At 44.3% G+C, this 12,020-nt stretch overlaps 1 protein-coding gene across 2 annotated transcripts in view; it reads right to left on the bottom strand.

Moving 5' to 3' along the window:
- The window catches only part of TP53BP2 (tumor protein p53 binding protein 2), a 70,363-nt gene extending 61,698 nt beyond the window's left edge, over window positions 1-8,665 (bottom strand). The window contains exon 1 of one of the 2 annotated variants that reach the window (XM_019483129.2): window positions 8,519-8,665. In XM_019483129.2, coding sequence (XP_019338674.1) covers window positions 8,519-8,545 — 27 coding nt within the window. In that variant the 5' untranslated portion in view covers window positions 8,546-8,665. The remainder of the gene's footprint in view (window positions 1-8,518) is intronic. The other variant, XM_014598045.3, reaches the window with a different exon arrangement.
- Between the last annotated feature and the right edge of the window lie 3,355 nt (window positions 8,666-12,020).

Below are 12,020 nucleotides of genomic sequence, written 5' to 3'. Positions count from 1 at the left end.
ATTAAGCGTGAATTACTTGCTTACCAATTAACTCGGAAAAATATATACCAAGAAAGAATTCTCAGTGTATTTGACAATTCACTACTGTGCAAGACTGCCTCAAAAATAAGTATAATTGTAGCCTTCATTATATAGTTTTAAAAACCCCTCAGGCCCCCCTCCCCTTAAATCATGATTCATCAAGTTCTGCTCTAAGGCACTGCAGGATCTGCACAACACAATGGTCATGGTTCCCTGGACATCTGTGTGCCAACCCCCATAAAACCCTTCTAATGGGAGATGTGGGTGGAGGAAGAGACGCGATTATTTTAGGCAATGACATTTAAGGTTAAGCATTGTGGATGCTGGTTTCATTTTTATTTTTTTTTGGCAAGCAAAAGAATACCAACAGCGATGACTCCCAGGCCAGGAGTCAAGAGATGCAAATTCTACTCTCGACCCTTCCACTGATTTCCTGCCTGGCCCTGGACAAGTCACTTAGCTTCTGCATCTTAGTTTCTCATTGTAAAACACTTGAGCAAAAAGTGCAAAGTTGGTTAGTCTCTACCTTTACTGAAGCAAACAGCTACTGAAAGGATTAACGCAGCTGGCTGAAGCTTTCCAAGACTGGTGACGTGAAAGTGTCTTTGTTATTTACTCCATCACAACCATTGTTCACTCTAACCTAATTGCATTTCCCTCGCACAAGTTTTTCCATATCCTTTTTGTACTCATAAAAAACATTTAATAAAATGTGCCAGGTGCAAGTGTTCTATGACATTATATTTAAAAAACTGCACGCTTTATTCTGGTAAAGTTGATATTAAAAGCACTGAGATGAACAAAGACACCACCAAGAATATTCTCCTCCCCCTCTCTTTTTAAATAGCTGCCACAATACACTGCAGCCCAGTTGTACCACCTACACACAGAAACCCACAATCTCCTCTATCAAAGGATCACTTCAGGATAATTGGTGTTAGTGCACATACCTTGAGTGTTTCTGTAATGTTCAACAAATGGATACAGAGCTTCCTCAGACACCTGGCATAGCTACCTTGCACTGATGAAGAGAGGAGTGGAAGGAATGACAGTTTATTTATATCCAGTCACCACCTAAAGAAAATATTCTTAGTCCTCACATCACTGAGACAGAAACTGGAGATTTCCAAACATATGTGAACATTTGCCTTTGCATCAGACGTTACTGTAACACTATTAGTAACTGTGAAACATGTGATTTAAAAATTAGTCACTCCACTGTCATCACCACCGGCACAAAAATATCAATGATTAACAACAAAGCAGCACAAAAAAGCCGGAAATCAGTTTTAACCTTCCAATACTCCCAGTGTCAAGAAATCCTCCTGAGTTACATACAGCAAGGGTGTTTTTCACTTAAGGCTTGCCTACCCCAGGGGGAGGCCAGCTGGCATAGGACAGCTACCACAGGAAACCAACCACAGGTTGTGCACACCTGTGCCAGTTCTGGTGTCTACATTCCCTTAGCTGTGCCCTCTGGAAAGAGAGATATTGAAGAAGCCTGAAAACAACACAGACATGTCTTTGCAAACCAGCTGCGGGGTGGTGACAGAAGCCTTATTTTGGCGTTATAAGGGTTCTGCTGCAACAGAGCAGCTTCGAGTGTGGATGCACTAACAGTTTTGCTGGCAGTACTTAAGTGTGGCACAGGCCTAGAAGTCCGTTCAATTATTGTTAGCCCCCAACTACAGAGCTAGGATCTGCATGACCTTAAAAATTTTTTTTTTTTTTTAATTAGGGCTCTCACATTAAATACAAGGTTTGGAATTTTCTCAGAAGAGTTCAGCACCAAGACCTAAAAGTACCATTTACGAGTATGACTGCTTCGTGTGATATCAAGGAACTCCAGGGACCTTTGTACACATGGTCATTTTGGTGGTAATCGAAAGGCCCTGCTTAACTCTCCTTACCCAGGCAAAACTCCTAAGTAAGTTCAAGAAGAATCTGCACGATTAAGAAGCGAGTAAGGAGACTTCCAACAAGACCTGAAAACAGTGGTGCCATCAAAGAGAACTGCTTGATTTTCTTGTTGCATCAGAAATGTGAGCCCCTTACAGTTTGCAGAATATTAAGTAACCCTCCTTTTGACACTCAGCTGGGAAGTGACATTCCCAGAACAGAGGAACCCTTGAGCCTTTTCATCCATACAGCTTAGCCATGAGAAAATGAAGTGACTTTGTAGCATGAAGGGGAGTAATAATTAAGCCATGGAAGTTGTTCCAACCAAGTCATTTCCTCAGGGTTTCCCACCTCCCTTCCAGAGACAAAAACTGACCCAGCCAAACAAGCTCAGCAGGTTCAATGACATGCATAGTTTGGGGGTAGGCGATCCCCAGGGCAAACTGCTAACAAGGACAGTTGCTAAACTACACAGAAGACATTTTAAAGCCATCTTATTATCACCATTGATTTGAAGTGAACACAGAGCACATTATGAGTCTAAGAAGCCAGAGTGCGAAATAATGGACATGAACACTTTCCATTCTACCAGCCACTGTTACTGACCGCTCTCTAAATTAAATTTAGCCTACAGCTCTTCAAACAGGCCTCTCGTTAATACAACAGAGATCCAATCTGACAATGGCCACAGGGGAAGAGAAGGGTATATAGTACGCAGAGACTCTCAAACTCTGCAGTTTTGGTCTCTATTAACTGATCTGTGCAACAGTAGTGCCAAGAAGAAACCAAAGATCTTTCACAGTCTGAATGAACTGCTGATGAATAGATAGAGCAAGAGGAAAAGCTAATTAGCAATCCCCAGGATTCTGAAAGTATGACAAAGCTACAAATAATTCCCAATAAAAACATTCAGAGAAACTGAAATATTGAACAACTAAGATTACAAGTTTCCTGTTACACAAAATATAGATTTCAGGGATGACATATTTAAAATGTTCTACAGTTTAGTAGGCAATAAGTATTCAATGGACTAAAAATAACATTGTTTGAATTAAACTATTGAAAAATTAATGTGCTACGGGAAGCTCACGTGACATTGTTTACAGCTGCAGTTCAAAACAGTGAGTCATGACAGCTCACAGGTCTGTAATACTGTAATATGCTGTGCACACGTGACACTCCAGGGGAAAAAAGTCCAGCAAAGCATAACCTCCAAGAAGCATCCAAGTTTAAGCAAAATATCCCTTAAGCTAAGACTTCAATGTCACATATTAAAATGATAATATAAAATAATGGTTTACATACACAACTAAGCAATTTGAATCGACTAGAAAGCCCAAAATTGTAATACTTATATGGCATTTGTTATATCTGATGCACCTAGCAAACAAACTAGCAGACAGGTGTATCTACCCTAAAGAGTTTGCAATGGAAGCCCCACTCCTACAGGTCAGCTAGAGCCACACCAGCTTCCCTTGAAGTAAACTGAGTGTCCCACCAAGACAACAGTATGTCTGCTAGGATCCAACTGGAGCCTAAATAAGGAACAGGCAGATGCAGAAATGGGGGTTCAGGTTCAACAAACACTTCATGAGGTTATTTGACATTTTATCATCTGCCTTTAAGGAAATTAATATCTACTGAAGGTGCTTATTTTGATGTATTTTAATACTTACATAGTCAAACCAGAGATTTTTCATACTGATGAGGGGAATAGTTTAGTTAGAGAAAACTGAACAAGAGGATGTTACATTTTAATGGAATAAGCAGGAGGTCCTTCAGCATTTGGTTCTTTGGAAGTGTTTTTGTTTGTTTGTTGTGGGGTTGTCCATTTGTTTGGGGGGGGGGGGGGGGTTTCCCAAAGTGCTATCCCAAGTGTTTCATGCACTATGAAATCACATTCCTAACTTAAGAATCCCAGTATCTGCTATGTGTAAAAATGCAGAGTGTATTATAAAATACAAAACTTAAGCCACTGAATTAGCCTTCTGTAGCTGAAACAACAGTACTAGGCTTCATTTTCTTCAAGCAAAATGTTATTAAATATAAACACTGTCACAACCCTATGGAGAAAATCTGATTTAGAAAAATCTTTTTCTGATTATAACCAACATTATTAACATGCAACAACTTGCTAAATTGTAATTCTAAAAGCTCACCCATGCATGGACCCCTACTGATTTCTAGAAAGCTGCAAATGGATCCTTATGTATAGGTCAGTTAGTAGGACTGGGGTCTTAGAGCATTTCTGCCAAAGATTTCAAACCGAACTGATGGCGCCGACTGAGCTAGCACAGAGTGTTTTACAATCTGTGAAGCCTCCCACCATTTCAGTAAAACTCTTTATCCGGTACATATAATGATGCAAATTATTTCCTAATATCTACATATCCTAATGGTAAAAAATGTAAAATAGACAAAAGCGACTGATTAGGCTGCAGAAAAGTGTGTTATTTTAAAAAATGTGCCAGTTCTTTATCACAGCACAACAGTTCAAGTCACACTCCCACAAGCGATCAGCAGATGGAAGGTGAGACAACTTTACCATGGCTCATTTAATTTGCTAATTTTAACCCTGTCATAATCTCTGCATTACCAGTGTACTAGGACACAAAAAGAACTTCATATTACACTCTTCTGCAGAATTTCAATACCTTAATATCATGTCGTGCCATACAGTCATGGCAACAATTTCATTTTTACCCATCACCAGTGTAAGAAAAAGACTCCCTTTACAGTTGGAAAGTGCTTTAAAACCTTTGGAGTTTACTAAGCCTTGTTCAGCAGGATGACACTCTGCTGAACTTGATATCAAGCATGGCACTTTTTGGTTCAATTCCTTTTTCCCTGCACTTGGTTAGACACCAGTTAGATTATTCAGACTGGCCCACAAACATCTCATCATTTAAGCACGATTCTTGCATGTACAATACATACAAAGCAGTGTTAGGTTAGTGCATGCTAATAACTGAGGGAGCAATATAGTGGAGAAAACTGTAGGAAGGAGTGCAAAAGATTTCTAAGATTTCAAACATAAATAATAGCAACCATTTCAGCACTATTAGATTTCAGGGCACATTTACAACAGAAGGTTTTCAAAGGGGCAAAAGGCTACTTAGGGGCCCTACTCCCAATGACAACCCTGTCCTTAGTGACTTTGAAATTCTCCTCCTAGATCACTTAATTAAAGTAATTACTGAAAATGGGAGTCTATAGAGCAACAAATGTGCTAGAGCTCAGTATTCTGAAAGGTTATAAAGACCACAGGTTTGCAACCCAATATTTAGCCACTTATTTGAATGTACACAAATCTGTTACTAAATAGACTAAGCACTGGGGGGGGGAAGGGGAGTAACCATACACTGATCCCTTTATTGTAGGGGTTAAAATCAGAACAGCCAACACCAGAGCCATCACTCAACTGCGACAATATGTGCACTGGAACTTCTCCCAGCCAGAAACTGAACTGTTAGAAAAAACTAGTTTGGTATTCAGATAAAAGAGGAACAGAGTACTTTGAGACAATCTGCAGAGAGATGAGATTGGATGATAAAAAGGTGATCTTTTGTATGGCTTTCCCTGTCTGATGGCAGAATGTTTACTTAGTTTAATTATGATAATCTATGAATTAACACCCTGGAACTAAATCCATTGCAGAAGACGGTGTATAGACTAAATCATGGATGTACAGCATCAATTTTGGTAAGCAGGGCACTTATTTTGTCAGATCCTGGCCACTCTTCCTCAGATTTCCATGTACCACCAACATCACAGTTCTTCAAAAAGGTCATTTTATGTCTTTAGAGTAACAGCCAAGGCTCCTCCATTAGTTTCACCAATAAAAAAAAGATCACCCACACCCCTTTTCCTTTGTTCTACTAGATTATTGCCACCTCACTGGGAAAGTGATTGGTGGGAGCCCTACGCTGATAAGAAAAGGGGATGCTCATTTCCCTGAAACAAGCAAACTTTTGCAATCCAAGATATTTAAGTCTCATCACTTTATAAATAAGAACAAGAATTATGGTTTATGGCTCCCCATTAACTTTGGTGAGCCTCCACCATTCGCAACTGGAAAAGTTACTGAAATTGAAAATAACCTTTGCCAGAAGAACAGCTCATTGCCCTAACCGTACAAACACTTATCCACAAGAGTAATATAATGCAAATAAGAGATTTCATTGAGCTTAACCAGACTACTCCCAAGTGTAAAGTTATTCCACATTCAGGGCCAGGGTCAATCAACATTTGTAAAGCATGACCACAGACATGTAAGGGGGGGGCAAAAAAGAACATAAACAGTGTAACCTGAAAACATTTAGCCCATCTCAATTCAAACTTTACAATAAGCACAAGAATTTCCAACATATCTAATATTTGCCAATTTTAAGAAACAGCCATGGTACCTCTAGGGTGCTCTGTTATCTCTACTCTGTTATCTCTACTAATGCCAGCTAGGTAGAGACAATCTTACATCTCACTGGGCCCGAGAGCCAGGTGAGATCAAACAAACCTCTGAAAGGTTTTCTTGTCCAATGCTAAAGAATTCCAGCCCTGCACCCAACTTCATGGGCGCTGTCCTTAAGACGTGTCATCAGTAGGACAAACCGATGTCTTTAAATACAGTGAGAAGCGAGGATTTCTTAGGGTGAGGTCTTTTACGGGACCAACTATGTAGTTGGAACAAAGCTAATCTAAGGGCCTTGTTACATGGTAATTCTGGGCAGCATCTGGAGCTCTTAACCTCTGGATTGTCCAGACATTAACACTTGAAATTAGTTTGAAGCACTCCTTACATGGCTCAAACTTATGCCACTCCAGGACAGGATTATCTCCGATCCTGTGCTATCCAGCTCCAGCCACCCCCATTACCCACTGCGCTGCTGGCCTGGAGCAGGTCCACTGCTCACCCCTGCCCTCCCTAGCACCCCAGATCCCTGCTCACTGTCCCCCTCCCCCATCCCAACATACTTGCAGCTGCCTGCACTGTCTGACCCTTTCAGTCCTCCAGGCCCCTGCTGGCCTGAACTGTGACTGCTCCAAACTTGCATTAACACTGATCAACATTTGTGCAGCTCACAGCATAAGGTGCACCAAGGCCCTTTATCCCAAACACATAGTTGCTCCAATAAAAGATGAACCAACTACGCAGTTGGATTAAAGTTGGACTAACTTTATCCCAGCTACACAGTTGCTCCAATAAAAGATCTCACCCTAAGAAATCCTTGCCTCTTGCACAATTTCTGGACCACCCCAGCTACAGCCTCGATGCTGCTTTAAAAAGCCTAACCCTCACTGGAGCGAAGCTGTTTATGTCTGAACACACGCACAGAAGAAAACAAACCAAGAGTTTCACCCCCCCCACACACACACTCTTCTAGCGTGGGCAGGAGCTTTTGAAACTACAAGCTCCCCTCATAAATTCCTACTGGAGGAAGAAACAGGAATACCCTGAAACAGCCCCGAACCCCTGCATCAGGTGTCAACAACCTAGCCCCCAGGCTTCCCTGGGCAACTACACAAAGAAAGGGGGGGCACTGTGGAAACTAAGCCTGCATGGGGCCGAACGATTCTCAACTGGGGAACTGGTAGGTGTGATTCACCAGCCACTCCCAAGGACCGTTTGGAGAGGGCTGATCCTGCCTCAGGCAGGGAGCTGGACTGGGTGACCTCTGGGGGTATCGTTCAGCCTGACTTGGTTTCAATTCTGTGACGGGATCAGACAAGTTTTTTTAGGTCAATCTAATATCTTTTGTTGGATCAACTAAAATAGTCTTATTAAACTACTTTGGGGCTGTTTTGGGGTATTCCTATTTCTTCCTCTTATTAGACTGAGTTGGTCTAATAAAAGATATCGGATTGACCTAAAGAACCTTGTCTGCCGGTGTCCTTAGACCAACACAACTACAACCCACACCCCTGATGACAGAAGCAGGACGCTGGCTATCTCCCTCCCCCTGCTTTAGCTGGGGCAGGTTGGGGTGCGAGGTCTGTGCTGCGCCGGGGCTGAGGGCAGGTCTCACCTGGAGTTTAGATCAGCGCTTCCAGGGGTGCAGGTTGCAGCCACGGTGGTCTAAGGGCACAGGCAGACACGGTTGTTTGGGTAGATGCAGTATCTTTTCTTAGACTAGCTCAAACAGTTGGAAAAAAATTCTTCTGTGCAAGCTTCTGGGGATTTGCCAACTAGTTGAGCTGGTCTACTAAAAGATACCAGATTTGAGTAAAAGACATCAGATTTCCCCAAAGAACCTCGCCCGCTTCCCAAACTTTTCCTTAGCACGGCCCTATTTGTGGCCCCAAGCCCCATCGGCGGATGCTGCGACCCCACCTGCGGTGGCCGCCCAGTTTGGGAAGCGCAGGTCTCGAGGAGGGCTGCACTGGCTGGCGGAGGCGAGCTCCGGCCGCGCCGCCCCACGACTGTGGGGAGAGGCGGGACCGCGCTCCGCGGAGTTGGCAGCCCGGCTCGGAGAGCGCTGCTGCCGCCGGCCGAGGTCGGTCCCCGCCAGCCCGGCTGCCGGCCGACCCCGCGGCCCTGCGCGCTGCCCCTTCCCTCCCGGCGGGGGGGCGGGGAATCTCCCGCCTGCCCGCGCGCACTCACCGGCATCATCCTGGGCCCGAAGCGCATGGGGGCGGCGGTGCCGGGCGGGTTGAGGCTTTGCGGGGACCTGTTACGAGGCGCAGCCCGGTCCGTGTCGCCACCGCTTTGTCTCCTCAGCGCCGGGCTGCCCCGCGCCTGCTCCCAGCCCGCGCCTGCGAGGCGGAGCCGCCGAGCCCCACCCCCGCCCGCGTCGCCTCGGCTCAGGGCCGAGGGGGCTCTTCTCCACGCCTCGGCCCCGGCTCCTTCCCCCTGGCAGCGGGGGAGCAGCGGGGGAGCAGCGCCCCGGGCCCCCTCGCTGCTGTTTCTGCAGGGAAGAAGCACCTCCCTGCCCCCGACGGGGGTGGCTGCAGCCGCCGGGAGGGGCCGTGCCCTCCGTGGAGGCCCCAGCCTGCCCCCGAGGCGTCGCGCGTTCAGCCGGGGCCCGAGGGCAGCAGCTGGAGGCGGACATCGGTTCCTTACTCATCGTTGGGGGCTGGAAGGGGCTTGGGCAGGAAAGAGTGATGACCCCAGCACGGTGGGCAGCAAGGCACTTTTTGAAGATCGAGCTCCCTTCTTCCCATTATAAGAGGCGATACTTGATGCCTCACATTATTAGGAAATTTCATTCTCCTCAGCATGGCTAGCTCATGACTAACAGCTAGGGTGGCCATCATAGAGGACAGTCTGGTTGCCCTCTGCTGATATGAAACCGGATGCTTTTTCTCTTGAAGAGAAAAATAGAGGACATAAAGGTGTTGGGTTTCGTATCAATAGAGGACAGAGTAGCAGAAAACCGCAATGTCCTCTACGACGGCCCCCACCCTACTAGCAACCTCTCATTGTGTAAAAAGTCGCTTGGAGAAACGAACCAGGAACAGGAAATAAGGCGCTGGGAATCAGGAGCCAACCTCAGCCTCACAGCCACAGCGAAGTTGGTGCTTTTCCTGTCATTTGCCTGGCCTCACTTTGGACAGCCCATGCTGGATACTGATTCCTGCTCTGATGTCCCCCCCCCCCCCCCCCAAACACACGCACTTTTTTTTTTGGCAAAAGAGAAAGCAAGTAAGTAGGATCAGAGGAATCCTCTATGTGTGTGCTCCAGCAGTGGCAGTGTTTGGAGACTAGAAAAGCATTCCTGCTTCCTCTTCAGTTGGCAGAGTGAATCTGAAATCCATGTAAAAGCAGGGGCCCCTCTCATAGTTGGTATCAAAGACTTAAGTGAAAGGGCTGCTGGCAGGAAAATAAACATCCTTTTAAAACCCTCCTTTGTTAATAACATCTTAGATAATCAAATATATTGCTGGTATTAGTATTACATAGGTGCCTGGGGGCCCTTTGCCAGGCAGCGCAAGCTTATGTATAGTAACAGACAGTTCCTCTAAAGAGCTTACAACCCAGACAGGACAAGCAGGTGAAAGAAGTGACTAGCCAAGGTCATGCAGCACTTCAGCAGCAGAGACTGGACTACAACCAGTATCTTGTGGCTACCAGCCCCAAGGCCTGACTTCCGCGGGTCCATGCTGTTTTCTCTATGCTATCAAAATGGTTAATTGTACATTGTTTCCCAGTTAGCTTCACTTCGCAATTCCACTATACTGTACCTGGGTCCAAATCCTTGCAGGGCAATACCGAAATACATTTGCATGCAAAACAAAAAGAAAACATCTCTTTCCATTTTAGGTTTTAATTTTATTTTTCCTTTACAAACTCTAGTGCTTACCTTGCAAACCAGTATGTAGGAACACAGGGTTTCTCCCTTGCAGAACAACATGCAAGATTAGGGCTTATATTTCAAACCTCTACCACTTTAAAGGTCAAGAAAGCCTGAAAAGTAAAGATACGGCAGTTCAGGCACCCTTTTGGACTGTGCACAAAACCTATTTTTCCCTCCTATTTCTTCTGGTCATTAAACGTTTCTGATGAATCCAGATGGGAATACAGAAGGAGGGGAAAAAAATTTTTATTTCATGTGGATACACCATTTTCATTTTCAACATCCTTTAAAAAAATATAATAGTATTGTCAAGGCATTAAGCCTCATCACCTCCCCCTGAGCTAGTAAACATTACTACAGTATCTCTGTATTACAGCTGGGGATACTAAGACACAGAGGTTAACGTTTTTTGGGGGGAGGGTTGTATTAATATTTGTGTGACTGACTGATCTAAAAAAAAATCCAGTTTTGACAAAGTGTTTATTAAATCCAGTTTATAGAGTTTATTAATAGTTTCATAGTTGTTAGGGCCTGAAAGGGACCTTACAGATCATCGGGTCCAGGCCCCCTGCACTTGGGCAGGAAAGACTGCTGGAACCAAATGACCCCAGCAAGGTAGGCATCAAGACACTTTATAATTTATAATCTTTCTTCTAATGGTATTTTAACATTTTTTTGATTTGGCCTCCTCCATGGTAATGTTGAAAAGACCCTTTCCAACAAGGCAGAAAATATAAAAGTGGTGGTATAAAATGTACAAAGAAATAGGTTTTCCTCCAACTTTGAAGAGACTGTAAAGCTGGATGTGTTTTGTAAGTGTACTAGGTACAAAATTTTCAGACACAAATGTCATTTTCCCTTAAGGGACTTGTCTGTAACTCTATACAAAGTCACCAATAGAGCTGGAGTCAGATTGCAGGAGATGCTGGCTCCTACCTTTGTGTTCATCCCACTAAAATATGTTTCTCCTGTAAGCACAAACATATTTAGAAAGCAGACAAGAGATCCCAGCGGAAGGAAACAGGGCAATCCAGGAGGTGCTCAAGGGAACAGAAGACACAAATACAGAAACTTTATCCTGCTTTTTCTTATAGCAGCACAAGAGGAAGAGGAGCTCTGGCACACAGCAGGAGATTAATTGAACATACTGAAAAATGTACTTTTGTACTGCTGATCCCTCAGGGCAGCCAGCTCCTTATTGCACCGCTCCCTCTTACACAGGAATAGGCAGGCCTTGCACATCTGCAGCATCTTCTTGGCAGACAAATAGACAATTCTCGTAAAAGATATCAGACTTCAAAGTTAAGTGAAAAAGATGCTATATAAATGAACAGTCATCAAAGAGTGGTGATGACTGCGGCAAGCACCATTCTGCAGTCCCTTCAGAGTCCAAAATTCCTGTAATGTGAATGCTATTAGAGACGACTATCCCAAAGCGGCACTAGAGCAGGCTCTGTGGAAGATATAGCAAGGACATAGAGGATTATCACCCAGCTGAAATTATCTTTATAAGCAGTGTTAGTGCTGTGGTTGGAGAAATAGAGGCGAGAGAGAAAAAAAATTCCATTTTCTATAAGAGCTCGGCTAGATTTTCAGTTTTGGGGTTTGGGGGGAGTTTTGGCTATAAGGCCTTGTCTAAATGACTGAGAAAGGGAGGAAAAAAAAGTTCAGGCTTCCAGAGAACTCCAGTCTGTAAACCCTGTAATAGGGCACTGGATGGCTACAGGGGTGACCAATGGAATGCAAGCTACCAGTATTACATCATCTACTCCAGCTCTGATTGGGCAAGCCTAGAAGATACTCCACTGT

The sequence above is a fragment of the Alligator mississippiensis genome, chromosome 1 (assembly GCF_030867095.1).
Source record: "Alligator mississippiensis isolate rAllMis1 chromosome 1, rAllMis1, whole genome shotgun sequence".
NCBI classification, from domain to species: domain Eukaryota; kingdom Metazoa; phylum Chordata; order Crocodylia; family Alligatoridae; genus Alligator; species Alligator mississippiensis.
The sequence above is the reverse complement of the archived record's forward strand: the minus strand, read 5'-3'. Positions and strand labels throughout refer to the sequence as shown.